The sequence below is a fragment of the Ambystoma mexicanum genome, chromosome 1q, assembly GCF_040938575.1.
Source record: "Ambystoma mexicanum isolate Mex_15411 chromosome 1q, UKY_AmexF1_1, whole genome shotgun sequence".
Taxonomy (NCBI): domain Eukaryota; kingdom Metazoa; phylum Chordata; class Amphibia; order Caudata; family Ambystomatidae; genus Ambystoma; species Ambystoma mexicanum.
Genome location: NC_090922.1, coordinates 828,743,133 through 828,758,650, shown reverse-complemented (window position 1 = coordinate 828,758,650; position 15,518 = coordinate 828,743,133). Strand labels below are relative to the sequence as shown.

General features: G+C 41.6%; 1 protein-coding gene across 4 annotated transcripts in view; it reads left to right on the top strand.

Moving 5' to 3' along the window:
* Positions 1-15,518, top strand: part of KIAA1614 (KIAA1614 ortholog) — a 383,065-nt gene that overhangs the window by 346,108 nt on the left and 21,439 nt on the right. For all 4 annotated transcript variants that reach the window (XM_069641447.1, XM_069641446.1, XM_069641449.1 and 1 more), the window contains one exon: positions 5,759-5,943. In XM_069641447.1, the coding sequence (XP_069497548.1) occupies positions 5,759-5,943 (185 nt within the window). The remainder of the gene's footprint in view (positions 1-5,758; positions 5,944-15,518) is intronic.

The window sequence follows — 15,518 nt, the reverse complement described above, 5'->3', positions numbered from 1 at the left end:
TCTAGCTTAGCAAACAATTGATTTTCCCTTAACTTAACCAACACCTTACAAACATGTTCTCTGTGCTCACCTAACTCCTTAGAAAATATCAGGATATCATTTATGTATACAACAACAAATTCATCTAAAAATTCTCAAAGAACTTGGTTGATAAAAAATTGAAATGCAGCAGGAGCGTTACAAAGACCGAATGGCATGACCTGATATTTGAACAGCCCTTATCGAGTTCTAAATGCTGTCTTCCATTCGTCTCCTTCTCTGACTCTTACTAAATGATAAGCCCCTCTAAGATCTAACTTAGTGAAAATTCTTGCTCCCTGAATTCTGTCAAGCATAACTGATATCAGTGGTAAAGGGTATCTATTCTTAATTGTGATCTTATTTAAAGCCCTATAATGAATGCATGTTCTCAAAGTTTTATCTTTTTTGGGCACGAAAAATAATGGTGAGGCTGCGGGGGACTGTGAACGTCTAATAAATCCTTTGGCTAGATTTTCATCAAGATACTCCTTTAAATACTTGTTTTCTTTTTCAGTCAACGCATAAACTCTTCCACAAGGAATTGGCGCCCCATCTTCTAGATCTATTTTACAATCAAATGAACGATGTGGAGGTAACTCATTAGTCATTTGCTTAACAAACACATCCTTGAATTATTGATAACAATCTGGTAAAATTCCAGACACAGCTCATATCAAATGTTCCTTAACTACACCCGCAGCTAAACACACTCCTTGAATCTCAGATGTTTCCTCCTGAACCTTATCCTGAAATGCCAAAGAACATTGCTCCCTACAAAATTCAGACTTAAATTCAACTGTTCTTCTTCCCCAATCAATAGAGGGATTATGTAACCAGGGCATACCTAGAATTATCTGTAGTTGTGGTGTGTCAATTAATTCAAACACAATGTCTTCATCATGTTCCTCACCAATTTTCATCCTTACAATATGTGTCATTTGTGTAATCAAACCAGATGTCAATTGAGTTCCATCCACCGCCCTCACTTGTTCTGGAACTCCCTTAGTTACAACAGGCACTTCCAACCTATTTGCTAAAGCCAAATCCATTAAATTTCCGGTTGCTCCGGAATCAATCACACACGGACCCCCACACCTTAGCTTACCTTCCCAAAATAAGGATACATTAAGAGTGATATGTGTTATTGCTGTCTGAATGGTATTCACCACAACTTGTCCTTTTCCAGCGATAGATGGAAATCGTTTAGGAGCACGTGGGCATCTTCCTACAAAATGTGTTCCATCTCCACAGTACAAGCACAATTTCTCCATATGTCTTCTCTCCTTCTCTTCTTTAGTTAAATGACCTTTGATTTGACTTTCCATCACTTGTCCCTTAACTTCTTTCCCAGTCAACTGCTCTAATTTGGCACGCTCACTCCTACTCCAAACTCTACTTTCAGAGAAATGTCTCCTCTTTTCTGACCTTCTCTCCTACAACTTTAAATCCAATTGAATTACTAAAGAAATAAAATCTTCACAACCTGCAGGTCTCTCTACAATTGTAGCCAATGCATCTTTTAATTCCTCTCTTAATCCTCTATAAAATAAATTGAAGCTCTCTTTTCTTTAGGCCACTCACTCTCTTGCACAAGCGATCTTAATTGAGTTGTATAGGTCACCAACTCTCTGTTACCCTGACGCAACTCCAATAACTCACTATCTACACATAAAGATGAGGTTCTCCTTTCAAACATCTTACTGAATTCATTTTTGAACATTTTCCAGTCACTAAGTTCTCTTGCACCTCTTTCAACAAAAGGTACTGACCATGCGGATGCCTCCCCCGTGAGATAAGAAATTAAAAATGCCACCTTAGCTGTTCCTGTAGGAAAGGCTTCTGGTCTACACAAGAAATGTAATTCACACTGCATTAAAAATGGCTTTAACTTCCTATTATCTCCACCAAATCTTTCCGGGACGCTAAAGGAGTTGAAACTAATGAGGTTCCTGGAGTTAAATGTATATTTTTTCTCTCTTCAATCTCGGCAGTTTGCCATTCAACACCTAACTCTAGATACAAAACTGGGGTTCTCGATCAATAGCCTTACTAACCTTGGATGATCCTAGATTCTCTGCTCTATGTACATAACTACTTAATTCCTCCATCTTAGCTCCCAAAGTTATTGTCTCACTCTTGGCTAACCTTAAATCCTCCTTTATTTCCATTAACATCTTCCCTAATACCCCCAAACTTAACTCTGACTCTGGGTCCATCCTCACTCAGGCAGGACTTAAATACGTGGGCCTTTCATTCTGTCAGATCCAGTCTTGAATCTTCCTGCAGGAGTGATGCTGGCCCACCAAGCCCCCTAAGTCTGCCTGCCTAACAGTCCAAGCTGGCAAACCCAAGGGGAATGGAGAAAACAGCTAAATGCAGATCTTCACTGGCTTGCACTGATGCCCTCTGGAACTGGATTATACACCTCAGTGTCTGTGATATCTAGGAGACAATAACATATATATATATATATATATATATATATATATATATATATATATATATATATATATATGTATAGATTACTAACCATTCAACTCTTATTTCTTTTTGCTTAATTACTTACTCCCTCCTTCAAAATACCCGCTGCCTATCCTTTGATACAGATAGACTTTCTTTACTGGTTGCAGTTGAAATAAAGCATTCTGTATTTCTTATTTCTTTACTTCACCATATCTTTTCAGCAATTGTTTTCTTCATGAATACTGGTCTAAATGAGTGTTAATGCTGACAAAATCTCTTTTTCTTACTTCCGCTGTAATAATCTTTTTTTCTGAATCAACTGAATATATCTCTGTTTATTGTTTCATCTAAAATCTTATTTTCTTTCTGTGAAAAGTCTTTTATTAAAAAAAGAATTGACTTCTTTTTAACTTAACTTATCTTAAAGAAACTGTTCCACACAATCTTCTCACTCTGCTCGTCCATCTGATGCTTTTCGTTGCTTTAGAACAAACCGCGCATCCACCCGACGCTTTTCGTTACTGAAATTGACTCCGATGACCGGCTCAGACGCAACGAAACTCAAATTCAATTTCACTTCCTGAAACGACACGACGCTACGCACGCGACGGCACGCAGATGACGTAGAAGAGTCCTTTACTCTAGTCTCCCTCGGGCGAGCATAGCGCAAGACGGAAAAAATACGCTCGCAACTGGCTTAGTTATTAGATAACTAAATACAGTTATACTTAACCATATTTAATATATTCTCAAAAAGTTACACGCGCGTCTGTTAGTAGTAAACACGCGCATAAACAACCATTCAGTTGCTAAGAATAAACACGTGCAACTTGCATCTTTCCAGATTATTCACAATGAACCGTTTTTAGTTAAGAAAATCTTTTAACTTTTAAATATTTTGATAATTAAATTAACATTCACTTTTCATTAACCTAAAAAAATGGAATTATATACACTTCTTGACTTTAAAGTTTGGAGAATGAAGAACTTAGCTTCTGTTTTACTTCTCCTCTTCAAGGAAAGTCTTGATATCTACATCTCAATTCTTCTGATGATAGGAATTTTCTTAAATCTTCTTAATATCTAAGAGTTATGAATACTTTAAGATTTAATTATCAGAGCTAAAGAAATTGCGACTTGCCACTAAGGCAACTAAAATGAAAGGCAGTTTAGAACTCTTGTTAACTTTCCAAACTACCTCATAATCTATTCTCTCCAATCACTGCTGTTGCAAAGACACTCCATCTTGCTTTGGGGAAATAAATGATTCCTGTAAGTTTCATTAAGGAATTTTTCTATTAAAATTCTCAAAACAAAACAAACATTACCCAAACACCATTCTGCTTAAATTTACTTGCATTAACTGTGTTTTTAAAATAGTGAACCTGAAAAAATAATAACTATATGAATTTTTAATTCAGTGCCCATTTAAAGTGTGTGCTTTAGGAACTCTTGAAATGCACCATTGAAACCTAACAGTGTGCCTTTTTAAGTTGTGTACTTTTGAAACTCTTAAAATGTACCATATGATCCTGACAGTCGACAACCTGCAGCTCTCCAGAAATTGCGAAGAGTTGTAGCACAAAACACCTGGAAAACCAAAGGTTATAGACCTCTGATCTAAATTGTGGTAGGTGTCCCAATTAGACATCAATGGTATTATTCCCTATATGTATATATATTTTTACTTAACGTGTAGTAATCCCGCACATAGCATCCGGTTTGTTAATGAATAAGTATTTTTTGGTACCTGTGTGAACAATCTATTACTTGACAACCATTGTTTATGCTAACCGTACTTTAGACCAAGCCCGTGATCTCCTTGGTAGAACCCTTACTGCCCAGCAACTCTGCCAATTTTGGTTAGAATTTGTGCAAAACTCACGGTCCACTGAGGTTGGCTTCCCAGAATGCCACGTGACCTAAAGACACTAATCCATTTTGTAGATTTAACTCATCCATAGATCTGCATCGCCTTTTTTCCTGCATAGTAGGATAAATATATATTTTCACTAATTTACAGTGTGGCCGTTCCCTTCAGAACGCTAAAGTGTTATACTGTAAATGTACTCACCTGGCTCCCTTTGTGAGAGTTTAACCTTGGCTGCTCTGTCATGTTAACCACTAGGAGAATGAACTTGAGGGTAACCGTGTTGCCTAGTTGTTTGTATGCCTTTCTCCCTCTCCGAATAACGGACTGAGGAAAACCATACTTACAAGAGGGCAGGATGCATAGAAGTGACAAAAAGAGGAAGGCAGGGAGTGTAGAGAAGAGGGGGCAGAAGGAAGGACACACTCATGGAGCAAAGGCCAAAGTAAATTGTGTAGGATTGGATCATGAGGGGAAAAGAGGAGTGCTTTGGGACTCAGCAATTCATCCATTTCAATTGTCAGCTGCATGCTCGCCCCACCTACAGCAGCAGCAGCAATGGAAGAGTACCTTTGATTCAAAGGACTAGAATAGCAAGGGCCTCCATGCACAGTTTGAGCTTCTCTCACAAAACCAGCGATGCACAGGGTGCAGAGGCACACGCTTCAATCACAAAAATGCAACATTTGAAGCTGTGCAAGCCTCTGTCTCATAGAAAAACAGAGGTGGAACCATTACTGGCTATTCTCAGACAGAAAAAGCCATTTCTGCAAGGGCAGCAGAGATGTATACTTTCACAGGTGATTGTGAGCATGCTCCTCCCTACAAAACAGTCTCTAGGTTTTTAAAGGGGGTGTGGCACCAGCAATGATCTGTTGATGCCTGTAGGCTCAAGGAGTGGCAATAGTCTCACAATAATGTTTACCTAAGTGCCCAAGGCAGCCAGGTCTGCCACCTCATCGGTAGCCTGTGTCCATGGGCTTTCTAAAACCTTTCTATGAGCTGTGTAGCGAGGCCCAGAGACATTTGACTGGCTGCTCTGGCTTGCACACTGCTTTGAAGTAATAGGCTCTGATACCACCTGTGCAAATCTAGCAGTGTAGTGTCACTGTACCAGTATCAGTCATGAAACCTGAGCAGTGGAAGGGAGGGCAGCGGAAGGGAGGCAGGCATTTGCCTATTCACGATTCAAAGTCGGTTTCTCAGAACCCCTTAAATCTGGATAAATCTTGGCTCTAGGTTGCTTTAGCATTCTGTCTAATGGGAACTGGTTTGCAGAAGGTGAAATGGATGGAATCGGGTGATAGAGGAAGACAAAGAGCAAATAGTTCTAGAAAAGATCATTTAAGTAATGGATAGTATTTACATGTTTGTTAATGATCCTGAACCTTCTCCTTTTTGCAGGAAGGGCGGCGGTCGACCCAGACGCACACTTAGCGTGGAAGATATTGGTGCTCCGGACCGTGTACGAGCAGTTGGGCGAATCACAGAAGCCTTCCCAGATGGAACCTGCCAGCTGGAACTGCGCCGGCCCCCAAATGGATCCTTCGGCTTCTGTATCTCATCAGGAAATGGCCGACCTGATACAGGTAACCAGCATGGAGGAAAGTCTGTGTAGCACTAGCCTCTCTATGAATAGAAAACACAGCGTATGTGCTGGCCCACGTGCTTGCAAAAACAGCACATTTGCACAGGACGTATGTGTCTAGCAATATAATCAAGCAGCACTTCTCCATTTCCACACATAAAATGCAGCGTGTCCATTCATACATATGCAGACAATGGCAGCACATATATAGAATTATAGATGGGTCGATATCAACCACAAGGATATATTCCACCAATGCATTGCAGAGGAAAGCTGATAAAGAAAAATGAGAGTAACTCGTATTGCCCAAGACGTCACTTGGAACTCCAAAGTGCAATACATCCAATAGTTGAAAGCTACCCACCTATAATTTTATGTAGTGTGCGGCCTTCTGCTTCCCTTTTCCATCCACTGCGCTGTTACCATAGGCCAGCACTGCAAGGTGTTGAGGGCATAAGCTAAATATATAAAATAATTTTAAAAAACAAGGTCCCCTTTGTCCTCACCCTAAGGGGAGGATCTACTGGTCATAACAGCAAAGGTAGTGGAAGATCTTAAGTAGGGGAATTGTAACCACTTAAGGAGAGGGAGGAGGGGCTTCAGAAACCCAATTCTGAAGGGAACTAGAACTGCGTTTGCCTCCCACATGGGACAGAAACATACATGGAGAGATAAACAGTTCAGAGCGAGTGAACACAAGCCAAGATGCAACCATGAAAACGTAAAAGGGTTGAGGGCAGAAGAGCTGGCTCTCAATGTGTTTCAAAACATTTTAGCAAATTGTATGGTTTGAGTCAACCCAGACACCACCTCCACACTGTACTACAGAATCAAATCAGGGAAAAGCACAATCCCTAGAGTTGTCCGGTGAATAACAGAGCCTGTAGATGTGGATTCTACCTAGATAACTCTTCCTGGTAGCAGAACACTTGTGAGGAATGAACAATTAAGCAGCAGTTTAATAAAGTTGCAACTTCCAAGACACTGACAAATGTTAAGTAAACCAACACAGAGGGATCAATATGTTTCAAGACTGCAACACCTTGTTTTCCTATTTCTAATCCTTGTCCATTTTGTGGTCCGATGGCGACTTGCTTGCATCTGCCCTGCCACCATTCTTCCGTTTCAATCACAATCCATCTAATCAAACTTCTCCCCTTAAGATCTTCAATGTTATGGATTTGTCATCATATGAATTGATATTGGGACCAATTGTATTATTCAGAAAGTGCAGCATGTGTGATGAAACTGTAGAGCTCTGGTGTGATTATCGTAATGTTATTATTATATGTGTAGTTTAGGAAGACACATAAAAGGGGGATCCCACATCCTCTAGATTAAGCTACTTTGTTAACTGGTTGAGATTATAAAGATAGGCCAGCACTCAATGCCACTGGCAAGTTCGATCAGATCCGGTTCAAGAGTTGCTGCTCACCTCAGCTCTACAATGCTCATAATTTACTTTCTGAAATTCAGTCTTCCATAATCTGTGAATTATTCTCAAGTCAACTATTAGCCTTTGAATGCAAAACCTGCCAAAGGTATGGCTGCTCTTGTGTTAGAATAGATTTAGACAATGTTTGTGCCCATTATCAAAAGATCTCCGTCAGGTACAGTTGTGCTGGTATCCGTTGCACTGTGGACATGTGTAGATGATGCAGATAGTTCACTAGACATTTCATGCATTTGATTAAATTACCTTCTGAACCAATGCACTGAATTACATCAGAATCCTTTACTTTACTTTTACTTTAGTTATTTGCATAGCGCAAACCTTGAACGCAAGGGTATGAGGGCGCAGTGAAACAACAAAGCCAAAAGAAGGACAATTCAAGCAAAAACAGCTGGGAAAAGACTGACAAACGAAAGACCAAAATAGAATTTAGGCAAACAGCCATGGTTTTAGCTGTCTCTTGAAGGGTTCAAGCATGTCTTGGAATCTGAGGTCAAGCGGATGGTCATTCCACGCCTTAGGAGCGGTGAAACAGAACGCTCCCTTTTCGGTCTTCCTAGTTCTGCATCTCAGGATCATTAATCATTTATGATTATTAGATCTGAGAGATCTGCACGCAGCCTTTATCTGAATAAAGACCTTCTTTGAGGCCCAGCCAAAAATTAAAATCACCCAACAGTAAAAGACTGGAATTGGGTTTAAGGAAGGACAATAAATGGTTGGACAGCGCCGACGTGGAATCTTCAGACAAAGAGGGAGGTCTATAAATCAGAATCAAATTTAGAGTGGATTTGGCATTTAGACCGACACCCCACCTCTACCCTCCAGTTTATCCTGCCTCATCATAGAATAACCCTGAGGAATTGCAAGGTTAAATGATGGGCCAGCTGCCTGTGTGTTTCAGTAATGGTGCAAAGGCCAATGTTCCTGTCTTCTATATAGGAGGCAACCTCCTTGGCATGATTGACCAGAGATCTGGTATTGAGGAGAAGACAGGCCAAATTATGAACAGGAGGCACGTATAGACTTTCTTTCAGGTTTCCTAAAAATCTCACTTGTAACACTGGTGTAGTAGGACCAGGCGCGACTGCTAGAGTTGAGCTATGATTGTTGGTACACCCAAATTCATCATGGGCTCCATTAAGGTCTCTAGGTAGGTTAGAAGCCATAGAAATCAGAGTATCAGCCACTAAGTTTGTATTTTTCATGAGGGACTTCGTACAAGAAGTCGGAAAAAGCACAGAAGTAATTAAATCGACTGGAGTGCTTTCATTATTTCTGTGGCAGTAGGGAATGGTTTGCGAGTCCTTTACGTTCGCAGGGGCGGTAACCAAAGAGCCTTCTAAGGACTCACCAGCGGCTGGATCCTCCGTGTAGACTCCTGGGGGTAAAAAATGTACCTCTTGAAGTCCCATAACAGCGGAGCATGTACAAGAGTTCCAGCGCTTCCGTCCTTCCTGTCCAGCTCAAGCGGCACAGACTGGCGGGGCTCCTTCGCGCCGGCACGTTCGCGCCGGGTTTGTACTTTAGTACGCGCTCTGAGGTACAAACAACATTGGTCGTAGAAGGTAGATTTTTCAAAATCAACCACATCTGCAAGGGTGCGAGTTAACTTCAAGCACCATCTGTCGATGAATCATCAACATGCGTTCTAAATTCTCACCCAAAAGATCTTTGGTGTCCCATTTAATCCAATCCACAGAATTTCTGGTGTTCTTAAAGATCCAGAATGATCAGATGACAGGAGATTACACATATTCTAAGAGAGCTGGGCATTGAGATAATGCAAGACATTCCTTTAAAATGAAAGGAACATTTCTTGAAATGTGTACAATACGTTCAAATGTTTGGCTTAGTGGTCCAAGGAAATGCTTTTACTGAGTGGCTATGTAAATGAACTACACTATCGACTGCTTGGTAGACAACTCCCAGAGCCCACTCTACTAACGGGAAATGAGCTACCATTGCCTTTCTCTGAAATGTTCCATCATGGAAATTATGCACACCAGCTACCTGGTGTTCCATTCATACAATTGCAAGGCATTATTGTCTTGAATCTAATTCAATGCAAACGGTACATGTGTGTGGTAAGTGGTACTAAACAAAATATTCAAATCTGTTTCCACTTCTTGCGCATCACCTTTGTACAGGAGATACTATGAAGCACATGAGAGTTTCTATGAGATTAATACTGCAGAAGAAATAAGTAACCATCAACAATGGTAATGTTGCTTGACTGCTGGTGAAGATGCATATTATTAGGGGGGTTTCAGAACCACTACAGTTCTGAGAAGCAAAACTAGGTGGATCTGCAAAGGTTTACTGCAAATGTCTAACCAAATACTCACTTGGTAACAAGGCTGAGCAGTAAGGCTTAGTCTAAGGAGATAGTCAAACAAACGATTTCCCACACAATTAAGTATAAAATTACCCAGGTTTATTCATCAATCATCACATATGCATTAAGCCAATACACTAAAGGGCAAACAAAACTGTATAGGCACATATGCAATCACAGTTTGGTATCTTTGTTACTTAGAATGTTCACAGTTTAAAGGCAAGTTCTATCACAATACAACATAAACAATTGGAGTGAGAGGGGTGAATATGTTATAAAAGGTATCAGTGGATTTTTCATTCATAAATCAGTAGCAGTCTACAGTAGCTAAACTTAAGAAGGCCAATACCCATCCTAAGAACAAGCCTTCCAAAAAGGTTCAAAGTAAATACCCTAGTTGAGGCTACTTTGGGGGAGTTGCCAAATCTATTCAAAATTATCCCCTAGGTAATAAAGGGACTTAATGTGGTAGATGGTACTAAAGATAATTACCCAATGAGTATGATTTTAAAAGTAGGTTCCATGCAAATGAATGGGCCAGATACCAAACTTAGTCAACGCTGGTGACCCCAGAGAAACTTCCTATGGTCAGATCCCACCACCAAAGGCAAGGCAAGCGTAACTGGAGGAAAGGACGTTATACCCTATATTATCCACTAGGGACCTGGAGGACTTCAACACAGCTAAGCAAACCAGCCCCTCGTATGTTGATCAGGGCAAACAAAGACCGTAGGTAAGTCAGGGCGGATGGGGACAACTTGTCTCACTGGAGGCTCCCCATTGGAGGTCAAGGGGTTGCTGCCGCAGTGTGTTTTGGTGATTTAGCCGTTCCAATCTCCTTCAGAGACCTAACTGTTCCTAAGATCATCAGGCATGACTCAGGCTGAAGAAGATAAAAAAGCTCTAATTCTGATCCTGATATGTTGGAAGTCCCACAGGAAGCCACAGGTGTGAGGAGCAGGTAGAGTGACCCCCACACAGGTCTCTAGGCACACAACCAGTGACTTCAGGAATCAGCCTCCAGCAACACTCCTCCTCTTGACTGAGAACAGCAGCAGTGTTCAGGGCCCTCAAGGAGAATGCACTGCAAGTTTCACAGTACCGCGCTGCGTGAGATCTAGGCTACATGAGATGCCTCCACTTCAGATGTAGTAAGCCTGCAATATATGGCTTGGACAATGGTGGAGCCAGCAGCACTCTTACAGCACCCGTCTGTTGCCTACCATGCTTCAGATTCTTGGCTCCAATGAGTGACTGAAGAACTGCTTCAAATCTTCTGCAGATATACAAAACTCCTAAACCGAGGGTGTGGGGGGTACAGCCTACCCATCAGTGAACTTGCAACATTCAAACCCTATGAATCATTTACAACAACCAGCTCAAGTACAGCCATGACTCTGCACAAGCTACAGGCTGTAAATTGCGGCTATCGGCAGCCCCTGAGCCATGCTCACAAAAGGCTACTTCACAGGCTATGGCCAGACTCCACAAAAAGAATGCCTATTATAACTACCACATTCAAACCCTTCCCAGGCGAACAATGGCTAGAAGGACAGGAAAGCGCAACACCAGGTTTTAAACAACATGGCCAGCCATTTTGGGCACTGCAGTGCAAAAACAGTGCCATGCGGTAAAATAAAAGGTGCCCAGGAGTGCAACCAAAAAGGTACAAAATAAAGTTACTACTACCACCATCCTGTATTGGCCTTACGTAGTATGTGAAAAATACCCCCAGTACAAAAATAATGGGGCAAAATGTTTTCTCTGCACTAACCTTAAGGGAGGTAGCAGTGCTATAATAGACTTAATTGGAGGATAGCATGCCCCTGAACTGGTTACTTGGAGGACTGACTAGTAGCCCCTAAAAAGAAGTGAGTCATACCAGAGATTGAAGCCAAATAGTCATACTCTCAAAAATCACATGCGGGTCATCAAATATTCAGCAGATACACCAGGGGTCCCAGTGAAGGGGAAGGGAAAGGTGCACACAAAACCGTTTTCATAACACATATGCAGTGCACCCAGCCTTGCCTAGGGCGTCAAGCTGTTAAAATATAGGGCTTGAAGGAGGACACAGAGGATTGTGCCTTGTGTACCCTGTTGACGTTCGGAGAGAGTATAGTTAGAGACAGAATACCAACAATGATTCGGATTCACATACTAGATGTCAGGCCAAAGCATTGTATAACAAGCAAAAGCAACGGTACAATTAATTTGAAAATGCAATAAATTAAAATACAGAAAAAGGTGTGTGCATTTTGGTTAAATGTGATTTTATCGAATGAGAAAACAAAGAATGAATTTTGAACAAAAAAATCTAAAAAAAAAATGTTTGTTTCTCATTGTTTTTGGCCCCCCCAAACACCCTTTTATTGATTTTTCCATACTCCCCCTCACCCCACCCATAAAACTACTATTCCCATTACAAACCACATTCATTTAGTCTTCTAAAATAGTTTTTTTTTTGCGGATGTTTTAGGTTTGTCTAAAATTGCATTCTTTGTTATCTATTCAATAACATCACTGCATACCGTTCATTTTGTGATAGTAAATGGGTTTTTAGTGGATACGAAAGATGTCAAGTGAAGAGAGCGGACAGAGCAAGAGAGTTCCAAAGTTTAAGGCAAGCAGGGAGAAAGAGCAGAAGGGGCACACAAAGGCTTGGTAACAGTGTAGATGTAAGGATTCGGAACGGAGAGAGCCGAAGGAGAATATAAAGTGATGATAGATGGGGGGAGTAAGGACATGCAGAAATTTCAAAACAATACAAAAAATGCAGAAATAGACGCATGAGGCATAAGGCAAACCTAAGTTATATAGTGACGTTATTGAGAGAACAAAGAGGAGCAAGATGGGAAGCAGGAAGGCGTATTAGAAAAGCAGAGCAATAGTTGATGCGAGAAAAGATGAGGGAGGTGATGAGAAGTTTAAGAGCGTGAAAGAAATGAAAAGCAAAAGAGAGCAGGATATTATGGAGATGAAATGACAGGTTCTGGATGTGTTTGGACATATGTGTAGAGAAGGAGATGTTACAGTCACAAGTAATAGCTAGATCACAGGCAGATGTGGAAAATGGAAAGAGGGAAGGGGGAAGAGAAGGCTGTGAGAACGTGAAGGAAGATAGTTCTGCTGGGAGCACTTCTGTTTTAGTTGGGTTGGGGTGAATAAAGTGTTGGTGCATCCAAGTTTGGACGGCTTAACAACAGGCAGAAATAATGGAGTGAAGAGAGTCAGTGAAAGATAAGAAGATTTCAGAATCATCAGCATAAAAATGACAAGATAGATTAAAGGATGAAACAAGGTGAGCGAGAGAATAGTATAGAGTGAGAATCGGAGAGAACCAAGAACAGAGCCCTGGGGAACACCATAATGGAGGGGTACAGGAGAGGTGATTTTCCAGCCCAGGAGACAGAGGAAACAAACAGATACATAGGAGTGAAACCACTGGAGAACACATGCAGAAATACCCAACAAAGCAATAAAAGAAAGAATAGTAAAATGGTCCACTGTATCAAAAGCTACATATAGATCCGGAAGAATAAGAATGGAAGAGTGTTTAAGATGACGGCAGAGAGTAGAGAGTTAGGGACGGAAAACAGATTGTAAAGGGGGAAGTAGAGAATGTAGCTTTCGCCCCCGCTTTGGGGGGCAGACATGTACTTTAACGCCCTGCAGCCATATCCGCTCCCCACAGTGGGGGTGAAAGCCATTCGCACCCCAGGGTTTATTTTGGGAGTGAATGGTTTCTTTCTTTTCTCAGGCGATTGGCTGCGCAAGTGACGCTAATCTCCCGAGGGGAAAAAACCCACAAAAAGCAATATGGCCAATGCCATAGGGTAAAGTGATTAAGCCCCTTTTCCATTTCTATGGTGGCGGCTGTGAGTGGTAGGAGTGCCGGCACCGGAGCACAAAGCTCATCTCCAGCAGGTGGGGAGGGAGTCAGGGGTTCAGAAAGGGATTTGTTTGGGTGGGGTTTGGAGGAAACAGAATACAGGTGACAACCTAGGAATGACTATGAGGATGATGAACGAGAGCAAGAGTGAGGTCAGAATAATAACTTTTTTTGATCAAGTAAAAGAAAGTTATAGGATGAATAGGGAGAAGAAAGAGGATACGTCAGTGAGATATTGAATTTTTTCCAGCGACGTTCGGCTTTATCCAGAGAGGATCTTAGAGTATGAAGTGAAGTGGACAGCAAAGGTTGGGGAGATTTCCAAAAGGGAGAGAAAGATTTAGCAGGATTAAGAGAGTCAAAAGTGGGCTTGACTAGTGTTAGGGGAGTTTTCCGAAAGTTCACTAGAGGTAAGATTTCATAAAACTATCCCTCGGCATACAGGACCCCAACTCTTTGTATAAGTCTGTACTATCCAAAGTATCTTGGTAGAATAGCAGAGCAGCCAGGCTTATCATAGGAGGAAGATGTGAGCTGTAGGTAATTACACTGAACCCAGTAAATACGACAGTCCAAAGAAACTCTTACACAGTAAATGTTGTATTAAAAATATACATTTATTCTTAAGTACACAAGGAAGCTAGATAAATACTTTATTTCACTAACCAACACGCATAGGAACTCTTAATAATACTTTTTAGAGGTGATTACTGCAATAGTAGTTGCTCACGGTTACAATTGTTACAGAATTTGACACTAATGACAGTTCTACCATATTATCGGTACTTGTGCGCACTCGCGTTACTTTACAGATAAACAGTACTTGTATTTAGTTAGCAAAACCACATCAGAAAGTCTTTTGGAAGAAGAAAGGTTAGTTCTACACACAGCAGCAAATCTAAATGTTTTAGAGACAGACACGTTTCAGAGCTTCTAATGCTTTTAAAGCCCAATCCCAAACTATACGAAAAAGTCAGTGTAGGAGTGGAGCCAAAGTCTAATGAAGTAGAAGAATATGCAAAGATCCTCAGGATACTTTCAATCAATAGAATAAGATGCCCAATAATATAACAAGTTAGGGGGACCCTGTAAAAGGACTCCCTAGAGGGGCACAAGCTGGCAAGCCTGGGTCAGAGGTAGGGTGGACACCCGGACACCTCTTCACGCACTCCAGTCACACTGCAGTGACTCTTCAGCTTAAGGTAGGTTCTATCTTTAGCCCCACAGAACCTTAGGTTAGAAGTAGTAAACGTAGCTGGATTCTCCTCTGTGCAGCAGCGACGGACCCGGTCTCCTGATTCCTTGGTCTGGTGACAAAAGTAAGGCCTCTGAATGGGATGCTTCAGCAGCGGTCGAGAGAGAGGACCCTTGGCACAGATTTCTTTGGTCTCCTTGGTCAGTCTGTGGTTTTGACGCCTTTTTATCAGCTCCAAAAAAGGACGGGATTCGCCTGGTCGACCTTCTTTGATTCTGAAGTCATGCACTCTGGTGAGGGGATTTAGATGAGTGGGATTGTGCCTCTGGAGGTCCAACTGGAGCTCACCAAAGTTCTGGACTGATTCGGTCTCGCAAATGGGTCAGAGGTCTCCTGGTATTTGCGGTCTTCAGCTCTGTAGAGGCAAAGCCCCCGGGAGATGGCTCGATTTGTAGTTTGTCTCAGGGCTGGTTGGTCCCACCAACCAAAGGGAAGGAGACCTCTTCGGAGCTCCTCTGTCTATAAGAAAACAGGGTCAAGGCAATAGTGATCGCTTCACAGTTACTGGAAGGGTCTGCAGGCGTCTCTGGTCGTCTTCAGCTTCGGATCCTCTGTTCAAGTGGTCGACCTGCCTTTCACCTCAGCAACCTCACCTTTTATTAGGGTTTCCCACTTACTCCTCTGCAAATACTCTCAGC